The sequence below is a fragment of the Xiphias gladius genome, chromosome 8, assembly GCF_016859285.1.
Source record: "Xiphias gladius isolate SHS-SW01 ecotype Sanya breed wild chromosome 8, ASM1685928v1, whole genome shotgun sequence".
NCBI lineage: Eukaryota > Metazoa > Chordata > Actinopteri > Istiophoriformes > Xiphiidae > Xiphias > Xiphias gladius.
The window spans coordinates 14,878,045-14,892,631 of NC_053407.1; the positions used below are offsets into that span (position 1 = coordinate 14,878,045).

Genomic DNA, 14,587 nt, shown 5'->3' on the forward strand with positions numbered 1-14,587 from the left:
CGTATAATTATGATTTGGGCATGTGCCACCATTCCAGTCAAAACACAGAACAAACCTGTGATTTTAGTCCTAGTGGCACATTTTTTCTGACACACACCTGTAGAGCCATTCAAAGTCCCTTCAATGACATAGCCTATATTTGATGAGGTTTCTATGCTGTTTCCATTAAAGACAGTTGGGTGTAGCTTTATAACAGCAGGTGGCCAAACACTACTCCACTACATTTAAGCAGTCATTATTGCACAGTTCACACCCCCTTCACACACGTGTGTTCTTTAGTTGCTAGTTTTCAGATTCAGTTACATACAAAACATATTATCAATAATAACGAAAACTACCTGTCATTAGGTAAAAAGTTGTGTAAAAAGTTTTTAAGGGTGGACAACTGAAGAGTTTTAATGCCACAGGTTGAAATAATGCGACACAATCTAGATACAGTCACTAAATGAATGAATAGGAATTATTACTTTTTTTTTTTTTGCAAGTTATATTTTGAGGGTAGGCTGTTCTGCTCTTGCGGCGCATTAAGCAGTTTGTCCGCTAAGTGGCGCTAAAGACCCAAGCGTCCAATGTGGTCACGTGACTTCACCTAGGCGCAAGCCCTCTCGTTTCTTTTGCGTGTGTGTGTGTGTGTGTGTGTGTGTGTGTGCGCGCGCTCGCTCAAGGGTGGATGACACGACCTCACCGCGGATGTACACATGACGGTAGAGTTTAGGCGAAGCCAGCATGTCGGAGAGACACCGGGCGCTGCCGCCCTGGATGGCGGAGGCGAGAGCGGAAGAAAAGGAGCCGCTGGGGAGCAGGAGAAAACGGAAAGCCGCACGGTAATCGACCGAAATGACAAAATAGAGTCCGGCTTTGACGCTTTAGTCTGTGAAGTCGTTTTAACAACAATGCGCTGTTGTGCTTTCAGAGCTGCTTTCTACTGCATGAACGAGAAAGAGCTGGTAGAAGCAGCTGTTTCGTATCTTACCACCGGTGCCTGCCAGGATGTGGCTCTTCTCACTGACCACAAGGTGGCGCTGTCTGTTTTCTTTCTTTTTTTAAAGCTTTAAAATGTTTCCATATTTGAAAAAAACAAAACAAAAACAGTGCTCTGAAAGACCTTTATTAAAACATATGAATGAATACAATTTTAATTATTGTGTCATGCATATAACTAAAACTGGCCGGACACCAATCACCAAAAAATGAAGAAGCAACTTTAGCATCTTTTATAATAAAATCTTCAGACCATCATTGTCTACAACTGAATTCATGAATCACTGACAAAAGCACATATTATATAGTACTGGAGACATCAGAATAAACGCTAATTGAATAATCCATCTTGCTGTCTTTTCCAGGTTTTAGAAACAAAGTTAGCAAACTTCAACCCATCGAAATTAGACAACCATTCCAGTTTTCGATTATCTCTACACCAGAATATTTTGATTTTTTTTTTTGTCAAGTCATTTCAAAGAAAATCAACTCTATTAAATCGTCATAATTTGTACTTTCCAAAAGAACATTACTTTCCACTTCACTGGGATCATGCAGCTCACGCAATCGCTTTTGCTCCTGAATATTTCTGAATCGGCCAACCTCAGCAGCCAGAGGGAGAATACCAGCTCTCAACCATGCAGCTAAAGATTTATGGCATAATTGTTTCTTCAAACTTCAATAAAAGTTTTATGAATGAAATACAAAAATGAGGACATGCCAAAATGGTTCAGAATCTAAAAAATGTAAATGTATCACATATGTGAAAATCCAACATAGTTGGATCATAATACATTACAGGCTTTTTCCTTTTACAATTATATAAAGAACATTTTGTCCGCTTGTAATTTACTTGCATGTAGCCCCAATTTGTGCTTAACAGGTAGTTTACATGTTAAAAGAAAAAACAGTTTTAAATCATATCTCTCAACATTTTTTCGCAGAGGATAATCAAACGCAGGTTATTCCCTGAACCGTTGTCTAAAACGTGAATGACCGTCCTGCCCACACAGGTTGAAGACGAGGCGGGAGGCACCACTGTGAAGAAACCAGCCTCCTCGAAGACAAAAGCAAAGCCAGTGACAGAGGCTTTAGAGGAGGAGTCTTCAGACTGCAGTGATGCCCAGGAGACCACATATGTTTCAGAAACAGACTTGGACATTACTGAGGCGGAAACGGTGCCATACGCCGAGAAGCAGCAGCGTCAGGGACCTGAGGGTCAGAGGTCAGGACCCACTGAACTGGAGGCTGAGAAAAGAGAGGAGTGCTCACAGACGCTGTCAGATGCAGCGGAGGATGACGCCTTGCGGCTTGTGCGGGAAATTTTTTTCACCTGATGATGAACTTCATTGAATGCCACACAAATGTGTTCACTTAGTACCTTGTAAAATGTTTGCAACAACGGAAACAGACCCTCTTATAGGGGAACGTTACCTAAATTACAAACAAATTAATTAACAAATTAATTAAGTTACTCAGTCTTAATTGAGTGAAAAAAACTCAATTTGAGTCTTTAAGCAGCCAGGACACTTGTGTCACTGAGATAAATCATAGTGCTGATCCTTTCATGGTCAAATGTGAAACACATGGCGGCTGTGGTAACGTTACAGTATATCACCACAGCTGTTGTAAAGTCTACGTGTATGTAAACCCCATCCTTTCTGAAGTTTCCACCAACAAAGTACTAAACACGTTACGCTTTAGTTTCAATGATTTTAGTGGGTGCTGTAGCTGTGGTCTCTTTGTAGGAGGGCAAACAAAAAGGATCATTTCCATGCAGCAATCAGTGTCAGTGAAGCAGCGCCAGTTTTTCTCTGGATGACCCCACAGATTAAAGTCTAATATTCAGACTGAGCCGGAAGATCATAGAACATACGCTTACATTTATTTGTGTGTAAAATACTGTGTGTACCGAGACATTATAGTTAACGGTATGTTCCAGTCGATTTAACAAAGGCAAGGTGAACTGAAGCACAATGTATCATTAAATCTGTCAGGTCTTAGCTCTGTTTTTTGGTTTTCATTAGCATATGCCACAAAACAAAAATGTAACCACTGTTTACCGAAAACATATCAAAAACATGTAACAAAATAATTTATTTACAATGTAATTATAGATAAAAAACCAACAAAAAAAACCCCAAAACCGTTTGGTTATCAAGCCCTTTGGTGTCATGATTCAAGGCTCCGTTCTGTTAAAAAGGTGAGAATGACTTTTTCCTTTTTGGGACACCCCGGGCTCTTTGGTAAAGCTGAGGCAGGGACAGTTTGGAGCCGTCTATCTCCAGTCAGACGTTAGCCTCCTCCCTGACACACACACACACACACACACACAGGTCAGCACAGCTGTGATAACCAGCTCAACCTGCACGCCCACTACCAGAGGGTGATGTCTTCCCAGGTCGCATACGACCGATGGAGTAGTAAAAAAAAAAAAAAAAACCCCAATAATGCCAGTCAGGATGAGCAGGCTTGATGCTAAACCACAGCACTGCTCTGTCTTCGGCGAAGGCTAAACGCGATAACGGAAGCCCGGTGAGGCCCTGTGGCCTCTGACCTGTCGATTTAATATTCATAGGGACAGTTATCAATACAAACAATCATTTGACAAGATAGTCATAAGAACGGTGCTTGTTTAGTACATACAAAAAAAACCAAACAGCATTTAACTGACAACATTTCCTGTAGATTCCATATTTCTGCATGAACATTTTGGTCTGAGTGACCTTCGGGAACGAGCCCCGACTGCGATGCTCGTCGACTCCGCAGACTAGCGCACCTGTGCTACAGCGGGACGTGTGTCGGGGGTTCAACGGTCTACCTGTGGCAGGTCAGCTGATCAGCGGGTTCAGGCTGCCTGCCCATCGGGGTCGCATTGCGTTGAAACGAAATCAACATGTTAATCAACCGTCTCCCGATAAAACACAACTGTCAGTTCAAAAAAAAAACAAAAAAAAAAACAGATCTAGCGGCGATCATTTTGAAACGCGACAAAGTCGCAGCTGGTCTTGTCGCGTGCTCACGTTTGCCAAGCGACGACGTCGGCGCCGTGCACGCGCGCGGGCGCGCGCGCGGTGCGCGGCGGCGTCCGCCGAGGTCCGCCGCCGGCGCGCGCCGCGGCAGCCAGTTTGACGTGCGGACTTGCCCGAGTCGAGAGGGAGCGCTCATCTGCACCGTCTTCTCTGCTTCTACTGCGACGCGAAAAAGGCTCGAAAGGTTGGTCACGTACCAATTACGGTTTCTTTTTTTTTATTTTTAACTGCAAATTATAAGCGGAGTTGTCCTCACTCCTCTGCACTTAGGGCAGTTTTAACAGTTTGTTCGGCACTGGAGGGAGGCGGGGTCGTCTTGCGAGAGCTTCTTTGTTCGTTTGGCCCGGACCAGAATCGGTGGCAATTAGCTCGGGTATATTGTTTGCGTTGATAATATCTATAATGGGGATATTCGCCCTGTCATTATGTTAAATAGTAACTGTGTTGGAACCGCCTGTGGGGAAGCGAATTCGTGGCTCTTGACAGGCAGCGCAGTTGGAACAAGGTGTGGTTGTTTTTTAGAGTAATCACAAAATTCAAACAGAAAAAAAAAAAAAAAATCCTTTTAATAAGGGGCAAACGTTTCCAGAGCTCGTCGGAACTTGTCCCGGACTTTTATTTTTTTTTTTCTCACGGAAACAAGACCTGCGAGGTGACCTGCCGTGCAAATCAAGCAAGCGAGCAAGAATCAAACAAAACAGATATTTTGAATGTTCCTTGGGCACTCCAGAAACATTCACCACACACACACACACACACACACACACACACACAGACACACACACCCATCTCCCGGCACTGTTTAGCACATGCAGTGCCGGGAGATGAGCTGTACATGCAGTCCTGGAAGGGTTCAAGAGAACAAAATGTCCCAGGACACACGGACCGGAATATTCTTGCTCGTCTAGTTAAGTCCGTTCAGACAGCTTTAAGAAAGTTTCTCCCCTTCACTGTTTCTTTTAACTGTGAACAATTGCGTATTCAGGAATTTGGAAGTAAAGCGACAGCTTCATCTTAACATACGTTGCCTGGTTATAGATCCTAAATCTATATAAATATATAGATTTATAAATCTATATAAATATATATTTAGTTTTTGCAGCCACTTAAAGAACAGAACTTGACTTTTAATTATTTAAAAATAATCTAATTTTCATTTTGAACTTCTGTACAGGTTCATCATGGGAAACAGGTTCAGCAGGAGGCGAGACATTACAGCCAGCAGTGGTGAAACCAATGCCGCTGAGCAGAAGGCTGCGGAGGAGCCCGCGGCTCCTCAGCCAGCAGAGGAGTCTGGGATAGCACCGACTCAGGAGGCCGTGGAGACAGAGAATCTAGATGATGTGGTGGTGGTGGGGGAGCCAGAGACAGTGGAGCCGCGTTTACCCTCTGAAGAGTGTACATCAGAGTGTAAAGAGGTAGAGGCTCCTGCTGCCTCAGCCGCACTGAATGATGCTGACCCAGAGCCTGTGGCAAAGGAGACCCCGGCTCCAGTCGGCGAACCGTCGCCTCCAGAGTCGGAACCTGTAGCGGAACCGGAACCTGTCGCTGAAGCTCAGCTTGCCCCAGAACCGGCCCCGGAACCTGTTCCTGACCCAGGGCCTACCTCATTTCCAGAGGCAGGAGTTGAGGCTCTCCCTGAGCCCACCTCAGAGTTGGTCCCAGCCCCAGCTGAGGCCGTAGAGCAGCAGACAGACATGCTTACCCTCGATTCTCTCTCTGAGCCATCCCCTCCTTCACCCCCTTTGGTCGACCTGTGTGTCCCTGATGTCACTCCCCAGCCTGTTAACACTACTCCCTCCCCAGCTCCCATCCCTGACCCAGTCGATGCAGATGAGCCCTCAGACATCCCAGTGACTGAGGAACGCCAAGACGGTGCTGAGGCTGCTCGGAGCTCCACGCTTGAGCCGGAAAGGCCCGAGGGAACGTCAGAATCTCTGGAAAAGCTGATGGAGGAGGAGGCTGCAGAGAATTTGGAGCAGCTTGTGAGCGATGTCAATGAGGAAAGCATAAGTGGACTTCTACAGAACTTAGAGCTGAAAGGAAATGACCTTGTCACCGACCTCATTCCCAGTGATGTCAAGATCCCTGACGACACTCCCATCACAGACGTCTACTGAGCTGATTCGAGTCCACCGAGGAGAATTCATGAAATAAGTGAATGGATATTTTTCTGTGAAACCCTCTTAAGCTTTTACATGACTTCTGAAATAATCACAGGTACAATGGGTTTTTTTTCCCCTCACTTTTGTGGCCTAATAAAGGCAAACAGTTTTGTTTTGTTTTTTTCTCTTTCAAAATGAACCAAATGTGTCAAATGAACTCTGGAACAAACTGATGTCTTGTCAGTTTTAACTCCAAAACTAAATATTGATACATTTATGTTTTTTTAAAACATGTATACAGCCATATATTGTGTGTGGGGGGTTGAGTTAAGGAGCTGAAATAGGACAGGGAATATAGGAATAGACAACAGAGATCTTCCTCTATGCAAATTCAACAAGCAAGAATTTAAGCATATTTCTTGAAGGGACTTTAAGAAAAAGGTGCGATTGCTATATAACGACCTGATGGATTAAAAGATGTAAGGGGGTGCAAAAAAAAAGAATATCATGCTGATTGATTCCAAAGGGAAAACTAAGAGCTTTTTGAAGTGGGTAAGTCATAAGTAAATGCAAAAAGACAGGCAAGGGACACTGGCAATGCAACCAAAGATGGAGACTATATATGCATATGACTAAATAGAAGGATACAAGTATCCAATAAACATTTATGCCTTAACATACTTATGTTTGGACTTTGCAATATTCCTCTAACAGGAGTGATCATCTCCTTATTGTATTAACAGTATAATAAGGTTTTTGTTTTTTTGTTTTTTAAGTAGCGGCTTGCTTGTGAAAATAAAAACATTACTCCATTTGTGTCATGGTCATGCACCGTTTTTTTTAAAGTAGGGGAAATATTGTTATTCTGTGTCAAAGATTTAGAGAATGGAAAAACTAGAAGTTCAAGATAAAAGCGAGTTGGTGTGATACTTAATATGAATTAACTGCTGTATATGACCGCATGGCTCCAGATGTACAGTAGCTGTAGGCCTGTTCTAATGTTTTGAGTGTGGAATATGACCTAGCTGGCCCAAAGCAGAAGTGGTGAGTGCCAGGGATCTGTTCGATGAACATATTGGAGCAATCGGATCCTCTCCATTACAGAGCATGTTAATACACATATGTATGGGACACAGTGTACACATGGAAATCGAATCCTAGCCAACACAGCACAGATCATGTAAGAGAGACGGCGCCTTCTCACAGTCTCATGGGACAGAGGATGAGGGGGAAGGGAGGAGGAGGGGGAGAGATGAGGCCACATTCTTTCCAGAGGAAGGAGGTTTTCGGGGGGCCTGGGTCAAAAGTCTTCAGTGTGACTACGTTTCAGTCCATGAGAAATCTGCTCCTCACATGCTTCTCCCACCACACCCCCCCCCCTTGCCCTCACTGCATTGCTATTGCAACATCTTGACAAAGTAGTTAGGACGGTTGGTATGTGAGGCCACTTCTTCCTGCCTTAAAATGAAACTTAGTAAAATTACTACCGACTTCGCCAATTTGGAAGAAGGACTACCGAACGATTCTGCAATGTCGTCATGACGTACAACGTGGAGCTGCCCACCATATGGACAATATTTAATCTATATGAGAAGGTCATTATGTCCTCTTCGGTTCCACAATCATATTAAGTCCTACTCCCCATAAACATTTCGCCTTGTCCAGTCACACCTAATTTTAACAGCCTACACCTCAGGGCATTGCACAGGTAAGTCCCATGGTTCTGACAACACACCAGTGAGTCCCCACGGAAAGGGAGAGGCACTCTGTAGACTGATCTCAGTCAAGCTTGCCCAAAGTAAAGCATACAGTTGGCTACTTCTTGACGCACACTGACAATAGACAAGCAGCATGATTTGCAGTATTTGTGATTCCTGTCGTACCAGACGCTTTCAGCTCAATAAACTAAAATGCTGGACTTGATTCCCCCTCTCTCCTCGATTTCCTGTCTCCCTGTGGACTCTCATGGGCAAAGCACAAAAACAAAGAAAACAGAATCTGGTATTTGCTTCCGTGACATTGTTTTGTGAAGGAAGTAACATAAATATGATTTTTATGGGTTTTTTTAAGAGCCCAAGCAGAAGTGCAAGTCTTTGGATTATTCTTCTGTTTTTGCCCTAAAAGTATTTTCTTGTTAAAAATTAAAAGCAAAAGTTATCAAACTCAAATACAAATACACAACTGACTTAATAGTATGTTCTGGTTCATAACTGCTGAAATGGACAACACTTTTTCATGGATTCTTAAGGTAAAATCACCTGACCATACTGTATCTATTTCTACTGGAATATAATTTCTGGCATTTTGACTATAAAAAACAAAACAACAACAACAACAACAACAACAACAAAACAAAAAACAAAAAAAACTTAAACTTTTAGAGTTAATTTATTTTACTTAATTTATTTATTTACTTTGAAAATTTTGTTTCAAGATTATCTAAACCGATGTATAAATCTGACCAGGCCTAAAAAACAGTTATGAGTCAGGATTTGGTATAAAGGGTTGCCAGAATGTTTAGGGCTGGGCGTTTTTACTGGCACAACTCATGTTAACACTGTGCAATCGCAATCAAATCTGGCAGATGTACATGTGACAACACCGTGGTCCTGCACAGTGTGGTGGTGATTCATCAAGAGGTGGTGCTACGGAAATACAAGGGCTTTACTAAAATGGCCTATACTCGAAAGTTATACATCTACTTCACTTAGAATCTGGTACAATTCATACTTACAAAAAGTCCCAATGGTTTCTGATTTAATCTCAAGTGACAAACATCTGTTTTAAAGTTTTAATATACAACAAAAAGAAACAATTACTAATATCTTTCAAAACACTAAACACTGCTGCTGAAACAGTGTAAGACAGTGCAAGCCATATACAAAGTACAACATCAAATAAATACTAAAAGTACAATGTATTAGAAGTATATGGAGTGTGTATTGCTTTGGATAATTTTACAATCAACACAGTGTTTCGAACTGGATAGAATGAAAGCCTTTTAGATATTTCAAAGCTGTTGATTTCCAGAGGGCCATTATTATTTGATCTGCCCCAGGTTGTCAGGACTAGGATTATGCACATCCAGCGTCCTGGGTTCCACCTCTCTGAGTGCGAAAACAAGAGAAAGTAAGGCAGTTAATCTCAATGCATTTTGACAGTTATCTTGAAACAACAACTACCTTATTTCAAGATTTTCTTTTGTTACCATTAGCCGCATGTATTTCTTGGCCAGGTCAACATTGGTGCGTCCAGGTTGGAAGGGATATGACCACAAGATGGAGTTCCAAGAGAAGCCAAATCTCTTTACTCCGCTCAGTAGGTTGCGCACCTCCTCAAGGCTGAAGTTCTTCCTCTTCCTTCTCTATGAATAATAATAATGAATGACAGAAGAGACAAAACCTCGAGTAAAGATTACACAGTCTGTCAAATGGACCGGAGAGTATAAATTATGGGACAAATCACATCTGTAGCTCTTGTGTGTAGTTCAACCTTTCACAAGCTATCTGATTGCCAAACTACGCCTGTGCAGAGTAAAACTGTAACTGTTTCAGCTGTTAATGCCTTCTCCACTGACATATGGCCTAATTACTAAAGCTCTGCTGAATAGAATAATATAATTGAAATTATATGAAATAGGAGGAAACGTGCATGCAAAACATCTGTTTTTCATTCAGTTATTCTTATTGAAAACAATGTACCCAAGCTGCCTGTGTTAGAAATTTTAACAATCTACTGGTGGTTCTGCACATTTCAGCCCATTAACTACAAATTGTATAAATTACTCCCAACCATCCTGCAAAGAATTACGCCAAGTTTTTATTTAATTTCCCACCCTTCAGGCCACAACTCGTTTCAACTTACTTCAGTATGCTATGAAAATCAATTGGCTGACACTTGACAACTGATGTTGTGTAATCTTTATTTGTGTCAAAATGACATTATTATTACATGGTAGTGCACTGCAAGGACCATTTTGAAAGTCCTTCTGCTGGTATGTTCAAGGATGTTCTCACATCTGTATGTCAGGCTGCTGCTGAAAATCAACTTTTTACACTTGAAGACATTAATATTATCATTTTCAGTTTCTACATAAATTAATAAATGCAGCCAGTTCTTTACTGTGCATCTCAAGGAAAGTTTTGGTTGATTTTCATATTGTTCTGAATTTAGAAGAAACCTTTGCCAGGCTTGGAAAGTAGAGGGACCTAATCTTAACTACTGACAGTAAACTACACAAATCTTTTAGTTAATTGGTTAAACTTAACTTGCATTTAACAAATTAATTAAAAAATCTAATACAGCATTACTTTTTTTTTTTTTTTTTTTGCCAGTTTGGTAAAATACATGCATACATTTAAACATCTTTCTCCTTTGTACCGTGGAGTAGATTTCACCTTAAATCTATTTTGCATCTCAGTATTATTGTTTGCGGTGTGCAGGCACTAATACAACAAAGCAGTGTTGAAGCTAAATTTAATGCACTGTAGCATACAGTCACTAAAATAGAAAAAATGCGGGAAAAACCTGGCAGGCCATATAAATATCAAGACACATTTTTTTTGACAGAAAATACTCTTTCAAACTCTTACAGTGGAGCAGTGATCTGTGCTAGTCTTCGGTTCATCATCAAGAACATGATGTCCACTATTATTCCTTCTTCTTCTCTCTGTATTTGAGACATAAAACAGTGTGCATTTGTGTGTGTGTATGAGCGAAAAAGACTGAGAGGAGGCCAGTTTTTGCAGCTCATTCTGTTACTCAACACATCAATTGGCCCCAGACTTAATATACAAAGAGACAATTTATCTTTTCACCTCTGCCCCACTCCTCATTAGAGTGATATTAAATCACCTATTATGGGTAATACAGCTGTCGTACAAACAATAAAGAGAAGAATGGCTGATGAATGAAGAGGAGGCAAGAGAACAGAAGAAAGCGTACAGAATTAAGACAGAAAAAAGTATATTAGGGTGGAAGAGAAGGATGGAAAAAACAGATGAACTGGTCATAGGAGGAAAGAAAATGTGGACTGTGCAGTGGAATAAAAACTATTGAACTATTGGACTACTGGAAGTGTGGACTCACACAAAGTGAGCAGTGGAAAATGCATTTGGCTGAGGGGTATAAAGATACGGTAAATCTCAGCCTGACAGCACAGAAACACTGCACTCCACACCAGCGCCTCTGCATTCATATTGCAACACTATAGTAACATTTAGACCGCAGAAAGTCTGACTGAGATCGTGTGAATTGGCAAAATTTGAAAACAGGAGGGGAGAAAAGAGATGGGTGGCAATTATAACCACAAAATATATAAATATATACTTTATAGTATAGTGATTATAATGCAAGTACAGAACATGCAAAATCATAAGGTGCAACACATTAAAACTCATCTCCTTTCAATGCTATGTCAAGGGCACATAACACAAAAGCATCAGAACACACCCTTTCAATCTCTCTCTCTCTTTCTCTCACACACACACACACACACACACACACACACACACACACACACACACACACACACACACACACACACACACACACACACACACACACACGGTGTTATACAGAGTGTGAAACAGTTTAATACAGCTGTGCTGCTCTGAACCAGCTCTGGCCTGCACTGTGAGAATACTGGCTGCAGTTCAACATTCCTTCTGCTCTTTGGTTTGTCTGCTGCCAAGAACACACTGCAGAGGACTTCTCCCACAACAGGCTCTCAATCATAACATTCACACACACTTTAAAGTAATCTACTGTAAACACCCATATCTGATATCACATATTTATCTTCAGGGAGATGCTAACTTTTTAGAAATGACAAATACAAAGGACAACAGTAAAATGCTGCTGTGATAATATCACATACTTACCGGTCTTGTTATGAGAAGTGAATGTCTCCTTTTTAGATCCTCTGTGCAGAGGAGTCAAAGTGATGCCTATGATTTGTGGAAGAAGATGGCACCCAATTAACACAATTGCAAGTATTCATTTGTTTGATCATTTGTTTAGCTTTCAAGGAAAACTTTTTGCAACAGACAAACTGCTTTCTGCACTCACATGTTATGTCTTCATTTTGTTACTTTAATTATATCATGTAGACTTGGCTTGCATGGTTAAAAAGACATTTTCTCTTTCTTGTCCTTTGAGACACCCTTGTTTTAAAGGGCTATATAAAAATTTCTTGCTTTTTACCATTGTGCTTCTTCCGGTGTTGTCCTGGTAGGGAGCTTTTGCCTTTCCATGCTCCTTTATGTATGGGAGTCAGGCAGGTCTCTTTTAAATTGGAGTAGAAATTAAACATTTTATAGCAGTAGTTAAAGACAAAAATGTGTGTTTCTTAATGAGATTATTAAAATAACAGTTATGAAATAATGGACAAGGACAATAAAACGGATTGTTCCTTTTAACAGTTGGGAACAACAGCTACACTCGTGACGCAGGTTTCTCTCATATATAATCAACTCTACACCCGATTTCATATACTCAGTGGTAAAGTTTTTACATTTATCTTGACTGAGGTAATGCAATAAGATAAAGTTCATAGGAGATGTTACTGGTCCCCATATTTTACAAATACAACCTTTTAATATTGTGAAGAAATGAAAGCATGGGTTAAGCACAATAACCATATTTCAGTGTACCTATGACATAGTGCATACAAGGAGCAAAGTCTGTAATGTAGCCAACACCAATGTTTTAATATCTGTATATTATATTTTCCTGCGAAAAGCAGTAATATTCAGCAGTAGCAGGTTAGCTAATGCTACCCTTATAAGGTTATTATGAGTAGGTTAACAAAATGTAGAACTTGAACATGCAGAACCAAAAGAAAAACACAAACTGTAGCGACTTGCAGTGACGAGTCAAGTGACACCTCAATTGACAACCGTTGTGAGTAAGCCTCATAGCAGCTGTGGGTCTTTTCTATGATATTCATTTTTGTTAATTAGTTATCTGTCCTCGTTTGGTGATAAAGTGGTTGCTTTAAATGATAAATTGATTGACCTAATATTATATTGTAATGTGAGAAAAATCATCTGCAATAAACCAAAATATAAAGTACATAACCCCTACAACATTTATACAAACTTTAGGAATCACTCCACAGTTCTTAAAAATAAATGAATACAAAATAATACTGCTCTCCTTAGCACTGCAATCAATTTCATAATCCTGTTGTGGTTTACAGGAACTATTAGTGTGGCTGGAATGTAGTCTTTGACCAATCAGATTGTGAGAATAGAACTACACCGTCTGATAAGGTGGTTTTACTGTGTAAATATAAAAGTTGAAGCCTCTTACCGCTCCAGTATTCTTGGCTTCTTTCTTGCTCTGCTGCTGACATCGCCTCAGAGTTGCGGTCTGTCAGCTCCCCAGTATCTTCCTGGTACTCTCTCCTAAACAGCAGGCTGCAGTGATGAGTCCTGAATTGCTCTGTGGCCGCTTGGAGGGCCTTGTGCATGTCACAGCTGTGACGGCAGGAGCTTTGAAGAGATGCAAAGGTGCGACTGGTAACTTTCTCAAAAGGCAAAATACAGCCTGAGTGAGAGAGAGAAGAGATGCGGGGAATTAACATAAGACCCATTGCTTACATTGATTAGCTGTGTGTCCCCTTAAAGATTAGAAGTATGAATACAATTATGATTGTTTGTGTGGCCTAAGCTTGGCCAGTCCCAAGCTTCTCCAGTAAGCAGCGGCATGTAAAGGACAAAAAGAAACATAAAATGTGCTTAAAATGTCTGGACCTACTTTGTTTTAACTCTGAAGACGGGTGTTAAGGTGTAAAGACTTAAGTACAGGGGATTCCAATAATTTATTACTAAGTTCACCTTGTAAAAATAAGCAAAAGAGTTGACCAAGATTCTCGGGACCCAAACTATCCCTGCACCCTAAATCTATTAAAAACAATTTCAGCAGAAAGTTTTTGTTAATTCTTCACATTAATTTCAAATAGGATTGTAAAAAAGACTATTTGTCAAAATACAGTATAGTAAAGATTGACCAATACACAATGTCTGTTTGAACTCTCAACAGCCATTTCATAATACAAGATGGAAAGCATTTCACTGAGGGGTTGCTTCACGTTCTCCTACCTGCACACCGGGAATGAGAGAAAGACTGTTCCTCTGCTGTGATTTTCCCCACCTTACTTATCTCCCGGCCATGTAAATCTAAACATAAAAACATATTGCTTGACAAAACATGGTATAAACCACACGTCTACCAAAAAAACAAAATTAAAGCAAATAAATAAGTTATTATAACTCATTGTGTTAATGTCGCCTTCCTTCTTACCTTCTTCATCAGTATATTTGATTTCTTTTGGTACACTGTGCCTCACTGGTGCTGGGGGCTTAAACAACTGACTAAACAAAAAACAAACAAAAACAGAAGAAAAAATGGCAAATGGTGAAAGCCAGTATTTCATTTGAATTTCTATCGAGTAGTACTGACTCT

At 40.7% G+C, this 14,587-nt stretch overlaps 3 protein-coding genes across 3 annotated transcripts in view; 2 read left to right on the forward strand and 1 right to left on the reverse strand.

Moving 5' to 3' along the window:
• The first annotated feature begins 624 nt into the window (after positions 1-624).
• Positions 625-3,056, forward strand: si:ch211-127m7.2. Its single transcript, XM_040133287.1, has 3 exons — positions 625-824; positions 914-1,016; positions 1,995-3,056. Exons 1-3 carry the CDS (start codon positions 727-729, stop codon positions 2,316-2,318), a joined length of 525 nt encoding a protein of 174 aa, XP_039989221.1. The 5' UTR covers positions 625-726; the 3' UTR covers positions 2,319-3,056.
• A 1,041-nt stretch (positions 3,057-4,097) lies between these two features.
• On the forward strand, positions 4,098-6,934 carry LOC120792763 (cell surface glycoprotein 1-like). Its single transcript, XM_040132085.1, has 2 exons — positions 4,098-4,197; positions 5,188-6,934. The coding sequence occupies exon 2, from the start codon at positions 5,195-5,197 to the stop codon at positions 6,131-6,133; it is 939 nt and encodes a 312-aa protein (XP_039988019.1). The 5' UTR covers positions 4,098-4,197; positions 5,188-5,194; the 3' UTR covers positions 6,134-6,934.
• A 1,644-nt stretch (positions 6,935-8,578) lies between these two features.
• terb1 (telomere repeat binding bouquet formation protein 1) overlaps positions 8,579-14,587 on the reverse strand; it is a 15,498-nt gene continuing 9,489 nt past the window's right edge. The window contains exons 13-20 of the mRNA XM_040133835.1: positions 14,426-14,496; positions 14,224-14,301; positions 13,433-13,669; positions 12,323-12,403; positions 12,001-12,066; positions 10,711-10,787; positions 9,327-9,482; positions 8,579-9,225 (exon numbers count right to left, since the gene is read on the reverse strand). Of these exons, the coding sequence (XP_039989769.1) occupies positions 9,193-9,225; positions 9,327-9,482; positions 10,711-10,787; positions 12,001-12,066; positions 12,323-12,403; positions 13,433-13,669; positions 14,224-14,301; positions 14,426-14,496 (799 nt within the window). The 3' untranslated portion in view covers positions 8,579-9,192. The remainder of the gene's footprint in view (positions 9,226-9,326; positions 9,483-10,710; positions 10,788-12,000; positions 12,067-12,322; positions 12,404-13,432; positions 13,670-14,223; positions 14,302-14,425; positions 14,497-14,587) is intronic.